The 23,782-nt window shown below is 38.6% G+C and overlaps 1 protein-coding gene across 2 annotated transcripts in view; it reads right to left on the bottom strand.

Annotated features, from left to right (window-relative positions):
- The window catches only part of LOC106810400 (Werner syndrome ATP-dependent helicase-like), a 30,470-nt gene that overhangs the window by 1,932 nt on the left and 4,756 nt on the right, over positions 1-23,782 (bottom strand). The window contains exons 2-21 of one of the 2 annotated variants that reach the window (XM_014813748.1): positions 22,415-22,559; positions 21,781-21,918; positions 20,893-21,001; positions 18,985-19,142; positions 15,484-15,590; positions 12,966-13,072; positions 12,191-12,345; positions 11,901-11,992; positions 11,245-11,426; positions 10,105-10,287; positions 9,705-9,867; positions 9,297-9,493; positions 8,912-9,001; positions 7,873-7,978; positions 6,592-6,704; positions 5,675-5,822; positions 4,924-5,013; positions 4,192-4,354; positions 1,662-1,825; positions 777-865 (exon numbers count right to left, since the gene is read on the bottom strand). In XM_014813748.1, coding sequence (XP_014669234.1) covers positions 777-865; positions 1,662-1,825; positions 4,192-4,354; positions 4,924-5,013; positions 5,675-5,822; positions 6,592-6,704; positions 7,873-7,978; positions 8,912-9,001; positions 9,297-9,493; positions 9,705-9,867; positions 10,105-10,287; positions 11,245-11,426; positions 11,901-11,992; positions 12,191-12,345; positions 12,966-13,072; positions 15,484-15,590; positions 18,985-19,142; positions 20,893-21,001; positions 21,781-21,918; positions 22,415-22,559 — 2,699 coding nt within the window. Of the gene's footprint in view, positions 1-776; positions 866-1,661; positions 1,826-4,191; positions 4,355-4,923; positions 5,014-5,674; positions 5,823-6,591; positions 6,705-7,872; positions 7,979-8,911; positions 9,002-9,296; positions 9,494-9,704; positions 9,868-10,104; positions 10,288-11,244; positions 11,427-11,900; positions 11,993-12,190; positions 12,346-12,965; positions 13,073-15,483; positions 15,591-18,984; positions 19,143-20,892; positions 21,002-21,780; positions 21,919-22,088; positions 22,147-22,414; positions 22,560-23,782 lie in introns of both variants that reach the window. The other variant, XM_014813757.1, reaches the window with a different exon arrangement.

Here is a 23,782-nt window from a genome sequence, read left to right as displayed (position 1 = left end):
ATGCTAGGTAAAGGCTCCTCCTAATTAAATGCTTATTATTATACCTTTATTGTAAAGTCATTAATTGTATGTCATTTTAAGGTAAAATTTCAGATTTTATATATATTTAGATAAACAAAAATTTAAACAAATATTGATATATGACTCGAGTCTAAATATCAGTATTTTTCGTTTACTGTAAATACATCCTCAACTAAAAGTGAGAGATAAATGGTTAAACCGCCATCCTCAAATCAGACCCCACTCAAACCCGTCTGGAGGACGGGTAATAGCTAGTATAATATATATACAAACAAGTCCAGCACACTAACTGCAAGTAAAGAAGAAAATGTATCCGGGTGAATTTTCTAAATAGAAACAAATTTATTTGTAAACCCATTGCATACAAACTGAGTGTGGCACACATCTAATTAACACTTCCCTAAAGGGGCAATAGAAACTCAGACATCAGCACGACAATTGCCAAGCTGACCACTGACCCACTGGGGCCACTATGTTCTGTACCGTACAATTCCATACATCCTCAACTGCTGCCATCTACTTGCAATAAAGAACCACTAGTATGTTCAACTGCCAACTCTTTGAAAAATAGGTATGTATTTTTACATCGAAATGCCAAAAATTGCCAAGATATTTTGTATCTTCCTAAAAACAAATTTCGATCATAAGTATACCATCTAATATCTCATATCAACGGGGGAGTCCCACAGAACTCCCAAAAATGCCATAGTGGTCAATAGTGCTGAAAGTCGAAATAGTCAATAGTGAAATGCTACCTGTGTAGAGTGGTCTGGGAATGTGATGCGAAGCCAGATTTCTTGTCATCTGCATGTGATCCCCTGACATTAGCGTGCGTCTGAGGTAACTGTTAAAATATTGTAAAATTATGTATACTATAACATGAACATATCTGTACTCTTAACACAAAAGCACTCTATTAGCTGTGTTCCTGTAATGATGCCATTTCATAATTTTCACCAAATGCCAATAGAACATAAATAAGTAGCAAGGTTTGGCATAACGAAGCATCTGAACATTGGTTAATATAAATTCAAATTTAGTTTAGTTAAATAAGCAAAATTTCTACAGTTATAAATTATTAGATGCAATTAGTAATAATTTAGTGTACACAATGTAACAATTATCAAGATTCGTAGCATTCAAATTGCTCACACCAAAGATTTCAAAGGTTCCAGTCAAGAGTCGTATATATTAGTATTATTACTATCCTAACCTGTGTGACAGTGTTCCTCTATACAACGAAGGCTATTTTGTGCACCAGTGAACAATAGTTATGGCTTATGGTAAAACGAGACATTTTAAGGGGCCGGCGGTACTCACCACGTGCAGGGGAGACTGACTGCAAACACACGGCTGTGTTACCAGAGAACAAATTCCCATGCACGATCGACATGGATCGAGAATAGGGCCCGATTCTAAGAAAATTCATAGCTAGTTATGAGTATAGTATGACGATGTAATAACACTTGATAACGACAGTTCATCTGCAAATGTTTTGCTATACTAGATCTATATGATGAGGTGTGTACCGGATCCAACTTCTTAAGTTCCGACTGACGCTTTTGGAACCCAGAACCTATTAAAAAATTGGCAACCATAGATAATGTAACTATATATGTTACTGACGGTGCATTACACACCTGCGATGGGGCCACAGATGGCAGTGCTGTGAGCGGCTGCTCCTCAATGGTGCCCGCATCAGTCATGTCAAACTGTCGCTGCAGGATCGCTATGACGATGCGGATGTGGCCGTACTCGATATAGTCAGGCAGCACATTCTTGATCGGAGTCAGACGACTGATGTCTGAAAAAATTCAGTGATGATCACACGAGGTAACTATCTCGATGCTTGCCCCTCATCACGCAAGTCATTGAAAATATGTGAAAAAACAACATTTTATTTAGTAAACGCGTCGTGATAGTCAAAACCCATATAAGGGTAATTCAATGGAGATGGAAAACAGGGTTCATAGTAGTAAGACACATGTTGAAATAAGGACGTATAAGACCCTTTCTGGAGGCCAAAAGAAGACTTTTTTACGCGATTTCTGATAGATCACCGACTATTAAAGTACACTAACAATATTTATATACACAATTGCACGGCAGATTTAATTATTCTGTATTATATATACAACAATTCTTACTCTAAGTCGAGAAAAAATAAGGACAATTAAGTACTTTTCTAAGATTTCACCAAAAATAAGTACTAATAAGGGCCCTTATTTTATTTTAGGCAAAATAAGTACTTATAAGACTTTGGAAGACCCGCTACGAACCCTGGAAAAGATTACCCTTATAAACAGGCGGCCATTCTATAGAGGTGCTTTACTACACTATGGTTGTACTGCACGATAACACGAACTGTCATTGATAGATAGGTATCCAGGGCGCGAAATTAACACTGGCCCACCAGCATATGCTGACAAATTATTTAGAGGGCCAGTAACATTGGCAAAACACCGGCCCTCCGAGCCGGTGGTTTCAGCCCGTGTTAGCGAGTACCTACATTTTTTAGCTCACCTTGACATCGTCAAGATGAGCTATTGCCATGGGTCATCGTCCGTCGTACGTCCGTCCATCCGTCCGTCCTTCCGTCCTTCCGTCAACATTTGGCTACGGTCAACGATAACTCAGGAACCATTTCACCCACATGTTTGAAATTGGGTATAGTTGTTACTGCTATGGCAGAGGTTTGACCGTCCTATTGTGGAGCACGCCAGTCAACGTACTTTCGAGCCACGGCAATTTTTTGGCAAAAATGGGAATTAGGTAGTTGCAATGGGAATTGCAAAAAAATATGCAAATTACGTAGGTTTTGGCAATTATATAGCATATTATATAGACACGCAGATAACAGTCTGTGGTGTCACACTCATCTGGTTCGTTTTACAAGATTTCATTGACAATATCTTTAATGCAAAATTGGTATTTTCTCTCCACCCTGCCGATAAAACGTCTATATTAGAGTAAAGTTTTACAAAACATGTCGGAACGCAGCATAACCTATTTATTTCGAACGCCATCGCTAAGAAACATCAAACCGGGTATAGCGCCATCTACCGTCACAAATTGCGATTCATTTTGGTTTATAAATTATTATTGCGATATACAGATGGCAACCGTGTGCTACCGCCTAGAAAAACTCATTGGAAGTAAACACTTCCATGCAACCAATTAACCTTTCACAAAAGTTGTGTTATGGGCAGGGAAACACCATTGTCATGTGGTATATAGCAGCTACGTGGAATAAGCGTATCCTCTCAATCTTACACGTTACACATCGGGAGCTCCGCTTTTAGGCAGTGCCTAAATCTGAATATTATAAAAACGTTAAATGGCGATCATTTAGGTGTAACGCCATCACTCGCCCACATCTCAGACTTTCACATCTCAAACATTTATTCTCACATAAAAAATTACACATATAATTATCAAGAGTATATAATGGGAGTTCTCCCATATATACTCTTCGTTTCTATAATGTACGTCGATGGTTGCTCAATTTAAACTGACTTCTTCTCACTCACTCATTTGTGTCCTTTTTTGTGGTGAGCTACAGTGTCATTGACACTTTCATTATTTATAGCATTAATGAGCAAATAGCCTACATTACTGTTTTACCTGAAGGATATCATGCCATAATTTATCAACATTTTACAAATTTGAAATCGAAAATGCAAGCGTGAAACATGACATTGATTTTACAAACAAAATTTATGAGGGCTCGTAAATTATGGTGATGGCTGGTAAGAAATTCCTGTTACCAGCCCTCTGGGCCGGTGCAAAAAAATCTGAATTTTGTGCCCTGGGTATATCCATTGTATAATGATGACTGCTAACATAGAATTGCTCATATGAGGCTGCTTATTCATATTAAATCATATCCTAATGTCTAAAATACATCTAACAAGAGAATGACTATCTTCAGCATATGATACCCTGTTGAGCAAAAATATATGAATGCAGGGTATTTGACAGATCCATTGCAACAGTGCTGCCAATTTGTACACATTGTACTTGATTTTTTTTATCACATCCAGGATCTTGTATCAGTAATATATAGAAAAGATAGTGTTTTTCTTATATCATATACTTGCCTTTATATCACATTTGTGTCATTAACAAATATAACAGCAGCTTTTCTCAGCAGCTATAAAAGTTTGTTACCAGAGTTGATGGGCGGTGCCCTGATAGCACTGATGATAATCTGCTGTATGTCCTTGGTCATTCCTATGCGTTCAGTGTCAACAGGCAAGCCATACTTGATGGCATCAGCCAAGTGGCCAATAACTGTTGAAGTTTTAAGGCCTCGTGTAGTGGCTACCACTTCCTATGAGCAAATAAGCAAACAGGCATTCAGAAACAATTCGGGTTTAAATATAGTTTTTTCAACATTGTTAATTATTCAAGACTGGTAAGAAAAAGCTGACCAACAACTGTAACAAAGTAAGTGCCTAGCCTTTTTGTCACTGGTTTAACCAAGCTGAACACGAGTGTTTATTTTTTCATCATATTATTAAAACTACTATCTTTGCATGTGCTTTATTCATTCAATCTTCAAACCAGCTATGTCGATTGTATAACCATTGGGTGGTTTGGGCATAGTGAAGTATGCATAGATCTTCCCACGACAGCCATTAGTCTTAATGTGATTTTGAATTCCGCTTTCAAACACTAAATCCTAATTCTTAATTTTATTGACCTTCAATGTTTTTTTCCCTAAAATTATGGAGCACATCACAGTGCCAAAAGATGTGTAATTCTTAAAAGGTGATTAGTTTATGATACAAGTTAGTAAATTACATGATGCGCAAACAAGAAAATGCATGAAATTTAGTGGTTAGCAGATTTAATCTTTCAAGAAGAAATGCGCAGTCAATATAATCATCTTATACTTACTAAGCTCGTCATCTGCTGTTCAAACAAGCCATATGATGTTCTTGCTGTCTCTGACAACTGCATCAAGCTATACTGCAACTTGCTATTCTTCTAAAAACGTAGACATAGTTATGAATTTCTATAGAAATCTTATATCACATACATTTTAATTACGTAATTTTTGCTTTTGTGAATTTCACAGCCTATGGTTATTATGATTGTAATAATTAATTAAGTTACTTTTCCTACTTACATTTTAATATTGCTCTCGATTTATTTATTCGGAATTTCATTTCGCAATACATATGATGCAAGCATCCAGTTTCTGGTACTGTAGCCTAAAGGCATTACCTCAGAACCATATATTGGCAATGTCACACCTTGACGACTTACCAACGAAAGACAGCGTATACCGACGTATGAAAAATTTCTCAAAATTTTCCGACGTACTCGCCGTACTACGACGTATACCAGCGTGCTTCAGCGTTCTTCAGCGTTCTTCAGCGTGCTCTTAACTTATACAAAGCTTACCCATAACTTATTCGACGTACGCCAGCGTATTCACCAAATTTTTCAAACGTCGGTATACACTGGCTTTCGTTGGTAAGTCGTCAAGGTGTGACAGGGTCATATGGTATTAGCAGTGGAAGGAACAAGACCGTTTATGAACATTGTGCGGGCCAGACGACCCCTGCGCATCATGCCCTAACAGGCCTTGCGCAGTATTCTTATAGACATAGACATAGAGACCAATGTCTGCAAAACTACTCACCACCACTGACTCCTCTGGAAAGTTGTCAGTGCCCATGTCATTCTTTTCACTAAAATTGACAATTAGCTCCACCATGCGATGGCCAAATTTAGTGATTCTTGCCTCTGGCAAACCTTCTATTTTGTACAAGCCCTCCACTGTTCTGGGTCTTAAATAAAAAATTATAAACAATATACTTTACATGGTTCATACAGGACTGAAATTTTTTTCAAGGACTTTTCAAGGACATTTTATCGGAAATTCAAGGATATTTTATTAGACATTTTATCGGAATTCATACACAGAACAAAACATACCTGGATTAATTTAATAACCCCATTCTTAATCACTGCATGTCACCCCTAAAACTTACCTGGATCACATTAATAAACCCTTCTAAACACTGACACTTCTACAACATACCTTGATTTACTGACTGATTTCACTGACTTACTGTAATTTGTGATCATCATTTAACTGTCTATCGTGTCTATAGCTTTTCAAGCTCATTTAACGCAATTTTTATTGAGGTTTGCACATTATTGATGGTACAAAATTTCTTTTTATTACAGGCAAGGATTCTTTCTAAAAATTCAAGGACATTTTCATGAAATTGAAGGACTTTTCAAGCACAAAATCAACATTTACTAAATTCAAGTACTTTTCAAGGACTCCCCTCAAATTCAAGGACTTTTCAAGGACTGTGCAAACCATGTTTTAATAATAACAAACACATGTTTTGCTTTCCTACTGGTGCTCTTGTAATTTTGATATTAGTTCGATGTACCTATATATTAGTTGGATTGTGCATATTTTTAAAGGGATTTTGACAATTAATTTTACATTCATAAGAATTTTGCTTCATAACATCACATAAAACTGAAAATCTTAATGCTTCCTTAAAACTTGAATGCAGAGCACATGTTTCTACACTGTACCTGATTGTTGTCATTTCAAGGAGACACTTGTTGCTCGCAATCATATAGGGGGCAGCACCAATTTCATCTGCTATCTCATTCCTTAGCGCCAGTAATTTTGTGTACAACTCTCCCTGAAAAAATATATAGGAAATTCACATAAATACAACTCGACTTCCACAAGACGAACAAACTTTATTGGAGCCAACACGGAAATAACCATAGCAAACCATGAATAAGCCAGTTCATAATTACAGTGTGCGCATGCACGAACTTTGCCACGAATTCTTCCGGGTCAGGTCATTTGTGACAAAATATTTCGTATTTCGACCATACAGTACATACGCATGTATCTGTGTCGTTGTAATGCTACAATCTTCGCGTGTTCACGTACACGTGCGTGCGTCCGTGTGCACGTACACGTTCATGCGTGCGCACATACACGTGCACGCGTGCATGCGTCCGTGTGCACGTACATGTGCGCGCGTGCGTCCGTGCATGCGTACGTACTTGTGCACGTACACGTACGTGCGAACGTACACGTGCATGCGTGCGTGCGTGCGTGCACGTACACATGCGTGCGTGTACACGTACACAGAATACATGTACATATACGTACTGAACCGAGAGCGCAAGCCGCACTCGAGATTTCATCGATTTTTGTCACAAATGACCCGGTGACCTGTGACGTCACACAACCCCTTGGCTAACTACGAACTGGCTTATAGTGGGTGATAAACATATAAGTGCTCCCTTTCTAGAACTTGCAAAGAAGTTGGAGGCCATTTATGGGAGACAGACTTAATCTACAACACTATAGAAATGCAAACAAAACACTTGCTAGATTCATCTATAATCAGGGTTGAGAACAGCAAGAAGGGAAAAAAGAGGAAAAGATAACGAAGGACAAGTACGAGGCGGCGTAGCTGCCAAGTGCGGAGGGTGCGGGAGGGGTGCCCCCAGCAAAGGCGGAAAATTCTCATCCCTGATAATTGGTTATAACCATTGATTAACTAAAAAAATTTTGAGAAAAATGGACTCTGTAACGGCATCTTTAGGCCATGTGGAGATAGATACATTCTAGCTCAATTTAGGTATTTGCAAAAGCCATACTTTAACAACTACTTTTACTCAATTTTAACAACAGATTTGAAGCGTTCCCCATGACCCAAACTTTTTTTCCCAACGGATTTCCACGATTCATGCGTCTGTCAAATTGGCGGAATTCCACTGATCGGCGGAAAATTCTCATCCCTGATAATTGGTTGTGACCATTGATTAACTATAATTTGGAATTCACACCTGTAGTTGAACTGTCTGAGGATCCAGTGGCTCTGGCTTACGAAACTGATTAGATCCCAAATCTTGTGTCGATTGCCAGGATTCCACTGGCACAGAGGGCAATATCCTTGAAAGATATTTAGGAGATAAATTCAATCATAACCAAAATAGCTGTTCACTAAATTATTATCATTAATAGGCAGTACAAAAATGATCATAATCATCATATATTGTATATTATCAACATTGTTGATACGACACTGCAGGATGAAAAATTGTTGCTGGTGCTATATTGCTGTATTATATATCATTAAAGGGACAGTAGCCTCTAGGATTTTACTGCATACAACTGTACTAAATGTATAACAAATCGTCTATACCAAAAGGTATTTGTTACCAGATACCCAATTTAATTGTTATAATTAATTACACATGAACGCTACGAAATTTGAACGGGGCCATGACACCAGCGACCGTGCTGCCACCCCGAAAAAGTTGCGTATTTGAGAATTTATTTTGCACGTTACAGACCGAGGGCTAATCACAAAAGTGCAATTACATTTATACCTAAATGTTATGTAACCGAACGATATTCATTTTAGGGCAAATTTATCCATATTATAACTGAAACTATATGTCGTTTATAAGATATTACAATCCTTTTGCTTTTAAATAAATAAATAAGAAACACCCTCGGTCAGTAGCCCTTGGCTGGAAAGTGGTTTTGCGCAACTTATCAGATCGTGCGCTTTGAGTGGCGCCACCGTCGTTGTAATCAAACTGTAGTCGTTTGTTTTAAAACATTTTTTTTTAATATTTCTAATGGTGCTTGAACCATGAAACTTTTTATGTAGCGTAATTATAACCTAAATTAGCTGAAAATAACCCTTGAACCTAGAGTAAACTCTCCCTTTAACTAAAGAGGATTGTTATATCGTTCATCATTGATGCAGCAGCACTGCATTATCATACATCACTGGTAATGCATTAATATTACTGCAAAATTAAACATCATTAGATAATTGCTGAGTAACCCGGTGATTGACATCATATGTCATACCTTGGTGCATAACTAATCTCAGTTTTCTCCTTTTGCATAAGTAGCATTTCTTGATTTGGCACCAATTTCAGTTCCGGATTTTTACCGCTCCTGCATAATATAAAATGAAAATTTCATTGATGTTTTGATGAAGCGTAACTTCAGTTGTATTATACCAACTGATACTCACAATTAGGATCAAAAAGTAAATGGCATATATAAAACACACCTGACAGACGATGATTACGAGAAACAACAGTAACAACAAAAACAAAAAACTATTACCTGTTCCAAACTGATGGTACCAGAAAGTTATCAACACATCACATGAAAATCTTTCTGACTGTCACTACCGCTAATGCAACATGTACTTCTACTACAACTACTGCTATTACTGCTATGGCACCTGCTAGAATTCAGCCAATTCCTTCCTTTTGCAGATAGGTCTACTGTGGAGCCAAAGCTGCGTGGAATCGGCTGATCTTTGAGGTACTTCTCAGAGAGCATGACGCGACCGAACGCCTTCCACCACTTCTCCGCTCGATATTTGCCGCAGCCAAAGTTCTCGTGGCTGGTCAGATAGCGTGGCATCTTCTGATTCATCTGCAATGACAAGGAGTTCTGCTGATACAAACAGCCAAAATTCAAATAAAAAAATTGCCAGCCTAAATAGCATCCACAAAGAAAACTTCTTGCCTGGTGTCTTTACAATTCCGACAAGAATTCACATCGCCCCAGATTTGGCTTTCTCAATCGACATATGACTCATTGACATATACCTATAGTCTCTGACTAAAAGGTGAAAATATCTAACCGAGCCACGGAGAAATAGGATGCTCATGTTGATGCCAAAGTTCCCATCTAGACTGGCGACAGCAGTGAGGAGATCTTTGGCTTCCTTGCTGTAGTCAATGGTCTCCCCCATCTTGTCTAGTTGATCTAATCCGCTCCTCGAGCCCTGCTTGGCTAATTTTAACCTATAGTAGCAATGATAAACAAATGTAAATGACGCTAAGGTAGTGTGCGGAAGGTTGTCATAAATATTAAAATACATTTGCTCATGGAATTCCACTTTATCCCGGCTTTAAATTCTTTTTCTTTCAATTACCAGAAATTCTGAACGTAGACATTCATGACGCAGTGGCGCAAATAATCCGAGTGCCGACATTTAATAAAAAATGATGAAGGAAAATGCCAGAGAAAAACATGCATACCTGCGAGCGCAATTATCACAGCAATTGTCAGTACCGCCTACGTCATTGACTTCCTTGTCCTCTAGGTACTCTAAGATGGCACGCCGACGACACCTGGTGGTCGAAAGGTACTGCTCCATTTTGGACAGCATGTCCATTTTATGCTGTCGAAATTGCTCGGACTTGATATCTTTGAGTAGGAATCTATGTGACAGTGTGGACTTAGTTATCACTACTCTGCAGGGAGTCTCTGATTCATACTCATATAAACATCATACACATATTAACTCATATTAAATATTAAAGCAATAGATGTATATATTATATATACAGGGTTCCCACAGATCACCTGGAGTGAAATTTAATAACTTTTCCATGACTTTTCATCACTAAAATTTCTGAATTTAATGACTAATTTGAGAAGATTTTTGCATATAATAACGAATCATACATCAGTGCATCGATTTCAATTTTTTTTTTTAATAAACTTTATTTAACATAATGTATGATCCTGAAATCAATAGCTTTTGTATAATATTTGAGACACAATGTAGCCATAAAAAACATTCAAACAAAAATATGTGTATTATGCACACTGGGGGCTTTGCTTCCTTCCCTCTGTTGGGCAAGGTGACTGGGACCGTGTGAGTGGGGCTATTTATAATGATAATGATTTCAAATATTACAAAAACTTGACAGAAGAAAATGCTCCAGGAAAATCTCAAATTTAATTACTTTTAATGACTTTCCCCATTTTCCATGACTTTTCAAGGCCTGGAAAACCAAAATCCATTTTCCACGACTTTTAATGACTTTTAATGACCGTGGGTACCCTGTATATATATATATATTCTGAGACACAATGTATTGCAGGACATCATCTACATTGCTACTACAACAGAATCTCTATACCTACACTCATTTCTAGCAACATAACCATAAATGCCAACTTTAATTTCAGTTATAAATAATTCAAACGTTCAAAATATGTTGCATTTCAGATAACAAAACTGGGAATATATCGAATGCGCATTTTTCATTCAGTTGACCTAAAAAATTCCTATTACCCTCATGACACTAGAAGAGTGTAACCATATAGAGCAAACTTGTTGAGAACAACTAGACTAGTAGAATGAGAATAAAGGCTAGTACAGCACACACCTGTTAACAGAGAAGTCTGCTGGGGAGTAGAATGCATGGCAAACACTGGGGGCACCATCTCTACCAGCACGCCCGATCTCCTGGTAATAGGACTCTGTGTCTTTAGGTGCTCCATAGTGGATGATGCGTCGTACATCAGGCTTGTCTATGCCCATGCCAAATGCCACTGTCGCAACTATCACCTGCAATGCATAACCACAAAAATAATACTGTATAGCAATTATAGTCATGGCAATTACCACCTGTATCACACACCTATAACTAGACAACAGATCTGTCACAGTTCTCACCTGCAATGCCTACCTATACACACCTTAATGTGACAACTATCACCATAGTAACTATCAGCTGCATTATACAACCATACCTAATAAATAATACCACAGCAACTATAACCTGCATCATGCACCCTTAGTGAGAAAACATTATCATGGCAACTATGAGCAGCATCACGCACCCATACCTAGGAAACCTCTCTATAGAAACGATAACCAGCAAGATTCATGTGCATAAACGGGAGATACCATCACAGCACATGCCACAGATCTACCCACATACATGACCAGAATCTCTTTGGGACCCAGGACAATCAATGGACAGAGAGGAGTTATAGATGCAATCATTCAGCATCAAACTCCAATCATCTGCATTTGTACCTGAATCTTATCCTCGATGAACTGACGATGAGCATTAGTTCTCCTCTCTATTGACAGACCAGCATGGTAGATGGCACAGCTGACATCCAACACTGCAACATGATGTTCGATTATCACGTCACAGACGCAAGTGAACAGCAAACTAAAATAATATAAAAATATACGACTTTTGAATGAATATTCATGTAAAACAACATACTTCTATACATGCATGTGAAATTATAAACTGTCACATTATTATTATGGCTACGTATATACAGCAAGCAAATTTTTTTCTTAAAAGTACTTGCATTCCAGGACTTTAGCAACATCTTCAGTTGCTTTTTTTGTTGGGCAATAAATGATTGTTGGTCCATCAAATTGGTTCGCTCCTCGAGCCATCTGGCTCTGCAGGTCTTTGCCAATGTTGCCACTTTTCATCGTTGATGATAGAAATAGGTTAGGCCTGGGTTGTAAAAAATAAAATAAAAGTCATGTGTGAAAAATCAAAAATCAAATGGTTAAAAAATCACTAGATCCAACCACAATCCTAAAGCTATCACCACATAATCCAGGCAGCTGATTCCAGTCTATTGTTTTTATGAGAATGAATGTTGAAATTGGACTGTGATGCCATGTTCTGCTGTGAAACATCTAGAGTGATTGCATATCTATTGTCCAGCATTGCGATACCAAACCGTTAGCATACTGATTTACATCACAGGCACAGTTGGTGATTACTTAGCCAAATCAAGTAAAATACATCTGAGGATTGTTATATTGACAACTTTAGGCTGCCAATTACTAACACAAAAATGTATGCATGATATAGCATACCAGTGTCCTTTTAGCAATTAATTATTGTTGTGGTTTAAAGCAATAAACTCGTATTACGAGGAATTTGGTGGAATTAGGCACCACTGTCTACACCTACTGTATATGAAATTACAATTGGCACTATTTTACTACATAGATAACAGCACTTTAATTGTACATTACATATCCCCAATAAGGCAATAACACTATAACACTCCAAACGTGTATCTTCTGCTTCTCCTTAATCCAGTGCTCCTTGATTGCTGTTACCTGTCAAAACTGGTGGTCCATTGCACAGCATCCTTCATATGGAGAGACTTGCAGATGTCACGCCTGACCTCCGGTGTGGCCGTTGCTGTGACAGCAAGGAATGGCACCTACGAGTAATTAAGTCACTCATGATTTATATCATGATGCATGCACACGTGTGGTCATAAGTTCAATTAAAGGGACAGTAGCCTCTAGGATTTTACTGCATACAACTGTACTTACTGTATAACAAATCGTTTATACCCACACGTATTTGTTACCAGATACCTAATTTAATTGTTATAATTAATTACACATCAACGCTACGAAATTTGAACGGCGCCATGACACCCGCGACCGTGCTGCCACCCCAAAAAAGTTGCATATTTGATAATTTATTTTGCACGTTACAGACCGAGGGCTAATCACAAAAGACTAGTGCAATTATATTTATACCTAAATGCTATTTAACCGAACGATATTCATTTTAGGGCAAATTTATCCATATTATAACTGAAACTATATGTCGTTTATAAGATATTACAATCCTTTTGCTTTTAAATGAATAAATAAGAAACACCCTCGGTCTGTAGCCCTTGGCTGGAAAGTGGTTTTGCGCAACTTATCAGATCGTGCGCTTTGAGTGGCGCCACTGTCGTTGTAATCAAACTGTAGTCGTTAGTTTTAAAACATTTTTTAATAATATTTCCTATGATGATTAAACCATGAAACTTTTTATGTAGCGTAATTTTAACCTAAATTAACTGAAAATAACCCTAGAACCTAGGGTAAACGATCCCTTTAAACATAAAACCATAGCTTATTAGTTTGAAATGCCCTTTTTTTACAAGCAGTCTCTTCATGAGTATCTTTATAGGAGTGTCTGCACGTGTCATCGTGCATTCATCTATGCAGCAGTTCAATATGAATGAGATTGAGGTACTATACAGGGAATAATTTTCCCGGTATCGCATCGCAATTCGCGATGTATTTTCAGCCATTTGCTACGCATATTTTTTTATGAATCGCAGTTGTGCGATGCAGCCCATGCGAGATGTAAACGGAAACATACATGTTTACAATTTACTTTTATTCTCGGGCTGCTTTGCCGCGTCAATGAAATGCCACGTTACGCCGATTTTATTGATTTGTTAACACCACGGCCAACGTGACTTTTAAACAATCCTGCACTCCCCCCCCCCCCCGTACATCAATCAATATGCCGCCCCAGGCACGTATACACAGCCACGCTGTGCTGGTGCTGCACGCTCTCGCGGGCTGCTTTCTTCGGCGACCTTTGATAATATAAAGTGAGGATGTCGTGGTCGAGGAGTCAGATAGCCGCCCTTCACAATCGCTAGAACTGTATTTCATCAATGTTTGGATATATAACGTAAGGAACCAACATTTGATTAAAGTTCTAGACAATTATTTTTACTCGCCAACATGGGCGAGTCAGCTTTAGCTTTCACTCGCCCGACCCCATATTATTTTCACTCGACATTGGCGAGCGGACGAGTGCCAAGCTCGCAAGCTGTTTAAACGCTGCCGGGCAGCATGCAGAATCGCTAGTGTGTCCTAGGCTTAAGCTAGCTGTGCCTGTCACAGGCAGACACGATAACACGCCAAGCATGCACTGCGGTGTAAATTTGCACTGTGATTGTCTGAAAAAAAATGCTATACAAATTTATCCAATTGCTATGCAAAATTTATTTTGTATAGCACATTTGCTATGCAAATTTTTGGCTGGAAATTGTTCCCTGCTATAGTTTATTATAGTCACTTTTCCTGATGAGTACTAGCTGGTACTCACAGGCAGAATAAATAGTAATTAAGCGATCACAGACGACTTCTGGGTAACAGCAGAATTAAGCTTATGTGTACCAAGTTTTTAACATTACTTGACATGTTCACAGGGTATATATCTACATGATTACGGTACCACACAAAACCATACACTATAAGAGGGGGCATTAATTAGCAGAACCGATAATAACGCTTCTCCGCGGCTGTTGTGAAAGTCTCAGGTGATGTGGCTATCGCCACATCCTCCAGGCAGCGCTGCATGGTTCCAGTCTATTGTTGTTTTTATGAGAGTGAATGTTGAAATTGTTCTGTTGTGCTACGTTCTACCGTAAAACATCTAGAGTGATTGCAGGCTTCCCTTTCTATTATATTTACAATGTCAAAGTCAGTGATTATTTTTTCCTTTAATTTTTTTTTAGATTATAGTGGTTTAATAAAATTATAAGAACTGGAACTAACACCTCGGCCACATTGTAGGCTGTGCATTTTGGTAACCCTGCCTCATGAAGCTAGGGTTGGAAAGTTTACAACGACTAGCATCTTTATCATGCTGCCTGGATCTTTCGACGTGTAATCATTTCTTACGAAGCTAGCCCCTCTACAATGTACTCGTCCCAGCAGTTTGCAGTCTTTTTTCAATCTTCAGTCTTTTAAATTCTAAGATATACCTTAAGAGTTTCTAACTAACTCATGTTCATATATGTTTATTAAAGATTTTCTTGGATAATCTAACCTTAGGCAGGAGTTTGCGTAGAGAACCAAGCTGTCGGTATGCAGCACGGAAATCATGCCCCCATTGTGATACACAGTGAGCTTCATCTATGGCCACGAGATCTATTCCTGCAATAAAATTCATACACATGTTAAAAAACGTATATTCGCATAACTGTGATTATAATATTTACATCTGAGGCATGACATCCACAGCACTACACAAATTCTGTAACCTATAATAAATTTCCTATAGTATACTCGGCTTAGCAACATTAGATACATTTACATTTTGGTGGACATATACAGCACATGAACTATAGAAAACTACGTATGTGTTGTATAGACAAAGAACCATGAGAAGAAATATGAACAATTGCAGCTGTATGGTGAAAAATGGTGCCATTGTTACGTTCTCTTTGGAGCCAGATGATACCAGCCCAGCATTGTATGAAAAGCAGCTAGGTGTGCCAGTCCTGGCTATTGTCTGACAGCAAGTACGTGTGTCTTTACAAATTAGTAGATGGTGTTTTCTCAGTACTACTTCTGGACGTGACAATCTGGGACTGTGATTGCAGAGTCAACAACCTGCTGTGGTAATCGCTGGATATATAGCCACACTGGTTTACTAGGAATTCATCTACCAAAAAGCACAATGGCTTGGAAGCAAGCAAGCCGTTAGCGGACATTCCCACTGCCAGTGTTCTTTTGCTCATCAGTGGCTACACACTAGTGCTGAAAACGGATGCGAATGTAGCTATATGGTCCAGTGCATTAACACGACGAGAAAACGCAAGAGTATTCCAGTTCACGGCGAATTTATTCGGTGAAGCGTCATTCTGAAAGAGACTCGTGATTATCAACAGGACTCTGACGATAGGACTGACATGCTGCTGAACCGTCTGACGAAGCTTCCACCACAGATCTAGCAAGCTCTTGAGAGTGTAGACTCTTACGAAGTCTTGCATCAACGGAGTTTGCATCAACGGTGTGCATCAAAAGAAGATACAAGAGCAGTGTGTAGCATCACAGAACTCCGATCTACCAAACTCAGGTCTTACAGAGTGTTGCATCACAGAACTCCGATCTACTCAGTTGTCGAACTGTCTTGCAAAGTACTGCGTAACAAATCTTTGATCTGCCAGACTCGGACTGCCTTACAGTATTGCATCACGGAACTTCGATCTAGCAATTAAGTTGTCATACTGCCCTACGAAGCTTCACATTGTGGAAACCCGTGACGTGGAACGGTCCCCAACAGGCCACTCATCTAGATGCATCGAGTGATGAACACTGTGATGGGTCGGTCACGCAGGCTGTGGCACGTGATCGTAGCCGTCGCGTTGCTGCACGCGGCCGCGTCGCTGACCCCACCGATCGTTGACACGAGCGTCACCTGCGGCCACACGTCAATCACGCTCGACGTCACGTTCGACGACGACTTTCACGGCAGCTTCTACGTTCGACGTCACTACCGCACGCTGGCGTGCCGCGCCACACCGCCTCCAGGGGGCGCCGCCGCGGCAACGGCGAGGAGTCTCGAGGTCGCGCACGGCACGTGCGGCATGGTGATAAACGCGGGCGAGTACTCGTTCAACGTCGTCGTGTCGCAGATAGCCGGGTTGATGCTGGGAGGCGACGTCGCGTTCAAGGTGCGCTGCCACTACGGTGTGCACGTCAGCGTGCCCCTGCTGCAGGCCAAGGTGAGAGTGCGTCCGCCACGACGCAAGCAACGTCTACGGGTTTTAAATAAACCACCACCAAGGATGCACCATCGAGGACAAACAATTAACACTGCAGTGGGAGCCCTAACCACAGTGAACAGCACTACAAGGAGAAACCCAACCATAGCCAGCAGTACTATACTGTGAACCCTAATCACAGGTTAACAACACTGGAATTGGAACCTTAACTCGAGCCAACAACAGTACAACGGGAAGTGTAACCATAACCAGCAGTACTGCATTGGGCACTATAACCATGGTCAATAATACAATGGAATGTTCTAAATGCTTAGTAAATCTTGCTATCTATAATATTCACACAAATCTCTGTATGTAATGTGAGATGTCTTTAAAATAAACTATTTTAACATGGATTTCAGAATCTGATTTTACTGTATTGTAATTAACAATTGCATTAACAGTTATTTGCCTTCAATAAAAAACAATAAAATTTCACAGTAAAACAGTAAATGCTCCATATATTTTCTGGCTATTAAAATCACACATATTAAGTCTATATGTTACATGTAATTCAACTATAGAACTCACAAACGATAAATCATACAATTATTTAATAAATAATTATGCATCCATTTGTATAAAAGTTCAAATCAAGTTATTCTCAGCCAGAATAATCTAAATTTAGATGTGATTGTCTTTATTAATAGAGAACAGTAGAGTTACAAAAGATTTAAAATGAATATGAAAGTGTCAATGACACTGTAGCTCACCACAAAAAAGGACACAAATGAGTGAGTGAGAAAAAGTCAGTTTTAATTGACCAAAAATCGACGTACATTATAGAAACGAAGAGTATATATGGGAGAACTCCCATTATATACTCTTGATAATTATATGTGTAATTTTTTATGTGAAAATAATAAATAATATTATATATAAATTATAAATAATTTATAAACCAAAATGAATCACAATTTGTGACGGTAGATGGCGCTACACCCGCTTTGATGTTTCTTAGCATAAATCATTATATCATAATAATAATAATATAATAATAATAGTATAAATCATAATATGTTCATAGCAGGAATTTTGCATTAAAGATATTGTCAATAAAATCTTGTAAAACGAACCAGACGAGTGTGACACCACAGACTGTTTGTTATCTGCGTGTCTATATAATATGCTATATAATTGCCAAACCCTACCTAATTTGCATAATATTTTTTTTTAATATCAAAACCCCTAGCCCTTATTCATTCACATACCAAAAATGAGCAAAATCCGTTGAACCTGAACTGACTAATAGCAATTCCCATTTTTGACAAAAAATTGCCGTAGCTCGAAAGTACGTCGACTGGCGTGCTCCAAAATAGGACGTTTAATATGGGAGCATAGCAGTAACAACTATACGCAATTTCAAACATGTGGATGAAACGGTTCCTGAGTTATCGTTGACCGTAGCCAAATGTCGACGGACGACGACCCATGGCAATAGCTCAGCTTGACGATGTCAAGGTGAGCTAAAAATGTGATGATTCAATAATATAAGCCAGGAAATTGATGATATGTCTGTCATGACATGATGAAATGACTGTCATGATATATCACATGTAGAATTAGCAATAAATTTCACAAACAGACACAATGGCACTTTAACAACCTATCATTTATATGCTACAATACATCCACCAGCATTCCTCAGAACTAAAGAACAAACAAGTTTGTGCTCAAAGCTGGGTATTGATAAAGACTGATGTCTCAAAAATGTGATCGACCGTAAATAGGTCTAGTTTGCAACGCATTTTACTAAATGAAATCATAGCAAAGCCACTTACCAACACTTTTTTCGAGCTGCACCAGCAAGTCAGATGCACTTCTAGCAAACTCTGGCGTCAGGTAGATTACCCGGTAACCCCCTGCCAGCAGTTTCTGCCTGACCACACCCATCTGGCGCTGTGCCGAGCCCAGGAAACATGCCTCGATGTTTACCACACTAAAAGATAGCCATAATTCAAATGCTGTATACAAGGCAGATCAATGCTGTACTGTATATAGTTTACTTATATATCTGATTTGTTTCTTTATATCTTTAGTCTTTCTATCTAGTTAGTACGTATCTCTATTATTAAAATACATAAGGAAGTATCATTCATTATCTTGGATGGAAGTGACAATTCCCACTTGTAAGTGTGGCCAGTGCTGAATTTTTCCCTTGGCCACACTTATTTCGATTACGTGCGGATAATGCTGAATTTTTCCCTTGGCCGCACTTATTTTGATTACGTGCGGATAATGCTGAATTTTTCCCTTCGCCACACTTATTTTGATTACGTGCGGATAATGCTGAATTTTTCCCTTGGCCGCACTTATAAGTGTGGCCAGTGCTAAATTTTTCCCTTGGCCACCAGATTGTGCCTTGGATTTTTTTAACAAAAATGTACTTTTTAAGTTTTTGTAATTAAACATGTTAAACGAAATAATGAAAATTTCTATCTTCTTGTTTATCATCATGTAGCTTACTCCCTCAGGTGCTGTTAAGATGAAAGAATACTGTGGTGTCCCCACTACAGCACTGCAAAGTATGTCAGGAGAGATAGCAATATTCCAGTTGATGACCATTACACTTAAAGGGGCTCTGTATTCAATATTTTGACAGGTCTACCCAATAGGTGGCGCTGTACCAACTATAGCCAAATCCACCAAAATCCACCCAACAAAGGAGAAAGGTTTACCAATAATAACAACCACAACCGCAGAATGGGGAAGTAATACCATGAATACAGGGCCCCTTTAAAATTAGCTTTGGACGCACGTAAAATAAGTGTGGGCAATGGAGCTATGTGCATCTTGGACACACTTATAAGTGCCGCTCGCCGTGCCAGTTGATTCCATTCCGGTTTTTAGAAAGTACCACTTAAAATAACTTTGGGCAAGGAAATTTTTTTAGCTTTGGACGCACTTAAAATAAGTGTGGGCAATGGAGCTATGTGCATCTTGGACACACTTATAAGTGCGGCTAACGCAAAATTCGATCAATTTTTGTGTTTGGACGCACTTAAATAAGTGGCAATAACATCGGCCATCTTGGATACATGTAAAGCTATGTCTCCACACACGCGGCAAGACACGGCACAGCAAAACGCAGCGCCGTTGCGCTGAAAAAAAAATGCATTGTGATTTAGCGCATTGTATCTGAGCGCATTGTGTTCACTCTGGTTCAATGATCAGAAATTATGCATACATGTGCTTGTTGTCCATTGGCCGATGGTAACGTGAGCAGAACACGTGATAAAAAACAATTGCGTTGATTGGTTCAACTGTCTTTCTCCGTACACGACATCCGGCAAAAGTCAAACACATTTGACTTTCGCCGTGACTGGGCTGGCGCCGTGCCGTGTCAGTGGAGACTGCGCCTTAATATACAACAGATTTGAACTTTGCCGGTAGGGGTGAACGGCGCCGTGCCGTTCCGAGCCATGTGTGTGGAGACGGGCCTTAAATCAGATGTTGTTATGTAGGAACTTAATGTATAGCAATCGCGTATACTTTGTTCCGTGGCTACCCAAGCAAGCTGCAGTTTAACGTGAGTTCTTACAGGGTTGACTTTCACAGAGCTTCATTACTTGAAGTATGTTAGAGACATTATATTTATGGTTTTAATATGTTTAGACTACCCACATATTATTCTATCATTTGGCATAAAATATGATGTTGCAAACCAATGATGTACAGGTAAAGCTCACCTGAGTGCCATCACCTGATCTTCCATCAGTGATATCAGTGGGGAGATAACAACAGTCGTTCTTCCGGTGTAGACTGATGCAAACTGGTAACAGAGACTCTTGCCGTAGCCTGTGAATGGCAGGAAAAATGTGCCTTCTGTACTAGCAATGTCAGTCAAGAAATGTATTGAAGAGAACAATTCTTTAAGTGCATCAAATAATGCAGGGAATGTAAAAGCACATACATTGCTCATTTATATTAAACCGATTACATGACTTAGTCAACAACTAGTTGGTCATTTTCCCTTCAGCGCTTATATATATTTACACACAATACACACATATATAATGCTGCGTTTACACTATCGACTTTTGTCCGCAAACCGATTTCAAGTGCATTCCAACTAATCGGCTGAAATTCGATAGTGTTGGAGTCGAAGTCGGAGTCAAGTCGCCGAGTTGGAGAAATAGAACTTGTTCTATTTTGCATGACTCGGACGATTTGCTGACAAAAATCGATAGTGTAAACGCGATCGATAGTGTCGTGATAGTAAACGCGATAGTAAACGCGATCGATAGTGTAATCGATAGTGTAACGATTTCCCCATGAATTTCTCCCCATTAATTTCTGAAGGCATGTCATGTATAGACGGATGGACAAAATCCAGGATGGGGTTGTACCAATTGGAATCAGTTAGGTATGTCATAAGCAGACCTAATACAGGTAAATTAGATCAGTTCAGAAATGTATATATCAAGCTATAAAAACAGCACGACTGTGTTGGGATTGTCAAAAGTAAATGCAGCTGCAAAATTAAGGCATGTCGGACCTAACATTAGGCCCGGGGAGAATCCTTTATATATATATACATATATAACATTCTGTTACACAATACACCGAATTCATACCTGTAGCCATTACACAGCATTGATCTTTTTTCTCGTTTATTATAGTGTTAATGATTTTCCACTGCAGCGGTCGGAACCGATTGTGCCCAAAATATTGTCGAAGCACGTCAATGTACTCCTGTGCTGGTGGGAGTCCATCTGCATTATGATATGCACATGTAAATTACATGGTTAGGTGCTATAACGTGTTCGCTAATGCGACATAATAATACAGAATAACATAGTCTTAGGGACAGTTGATGCTGAAACTTGTTTTATAGGCAATCAATAAATAATTAACATTATCATAAAACATGAATGGCAGCTACCTGTGTTAATGAAACAAAACTGCCTGGTCACTGGCACCACAAAAATGTGTGAACTGCGCTGTAACCACGCAGTTGAAATTTGTGAAAACATTCAGGTGTACCATAGCCTTCTATCTGACAGTCATCACAAATGTGTACATACATGTATGACAAGATAATCAATAAATCATCTATAAGAGTAATTGGAAATAAACATCATGTGAACCAAATCGGCTTTGTTTCCCTAGGACAAAGATTGCTGTCACAAACATTAAGCACACAAGTAAATCAACTGGTAACATGTTACTCAACAAAAATGTAAAGAGTGATTTGGAAATATTTTTCACCATAGTCATCTACCAGGATTGCCTCTACTGCTAGGTCACCAATATCAGCTGTTTCTCTTTCATCAAAGTCGCTATCAAACTCTGCGGTGTCCAACCCCTCCATCAGTTCGGCTGCTGCTGTGTAATCTTCATGTGTAAATGAAGACTACAAAGAAAGGATCACTCACTGAATACATGCCATGAAATATTGAAAAAATATTTGCAACCAATTTTGATTAGCACATATATATTTTATATGTGCTATTATAATTTATATATTATATATATATTTATATAATATATGTAACCTGGATTATGCAATCATGATTAAAGATAATCTTTGGGCTGACAACAGCTGACCAAATTATAATAGACCATGGAAATAGCATTGGTGGCAACAATAATTTTTAGTAAAAGCATTAATAACTTTTTATGTGGGGTTACTTTAAATTGACTACGTCACGAATTTTCTATGGTAAAATTTGTAAAATTTTTGTTGCCATTTCTTTACATTAAAAGTAAGAACTAACGGGACTAAACGTATCGTCAAATTCTTACCTGATAAGATTGTTTCTCAACTAGTTAAAAATCCAAAAAACCTGGACGATTTGATATTGTGTTCCTGACATTAATTGCTTGCTATGGGCTATGTATGAGTCACAAGTGCATGTTCACATCAAACAATATAGTAAAATAAGAAGTATAATGCAGCAATTTAACCATAAAAAGTGAACAGAATTACTTATATTTTGTGAAAAAGTGGAAATATATTTTTTTATTTTTTACTATTTAAGGTGACTTAAATCACTTTAATACAGACCAATAGATTTTGTCTCAGCATGTAAAACTGTGTCATAGATTTTACATGTTTAGTCAATTGGTATCATATTTCCTGGCTTTTCCAATACCTACTGGTATGTCTTGCATAATACCAATTGTATACCATATGACTAACATGCCTTAGAACACTTACACATAATTATTTTTACCAATATGTGCAATGATCTACATTTAAAATTAGATGTTTATTTATTTCAACACCAATAACATCAAATTCTTGCATCTCGTGAGATGCAATCAACTGGTGCCCACATGTTACCTTTGTCTACACGTTGAGATACGATACCAGTCTAGAACAATTTATGTCCCATAATCAGATGCACTTGTTCCACAGGATTTTGACATTAAATCAGTATTACGTACATGCTAACACTAACAGGTGAGAACAAGATGAGACGGGATACTAGAAAAGCGTTGCCGAAAGGAGGTGTTAATCCAAAGCGCTAAGCGCAGATCTTGCGCGCATTTCCGCGGCAAGGCGCACGCGACCGCGGGAACGTCCTACGACAGTATGCAGCGCTGGCAGCTATGGATCCGTGCGCCGAATGA

This window comes from Priapulus caudatus, unplaced genomic scaffold (assembly GCF_000485595.1).
Source record: "Priapulus caudatus unplaced genomic scaffold, Priapulus_caudatus-5.0.1 Scaffold16, whole genome shotgun sequence".
Lineage (NCBI taxonomy): Eukaryota > Metazoa > Priapulida > Priapulimorpha > Priapulimorphida > Priapulidae > Priapulus > Priapulus caudatus.
Note: the sequence above shows the minus strand (reverse complement) of the source record. Positions and strands in the feature narration are given on the sequence as shown.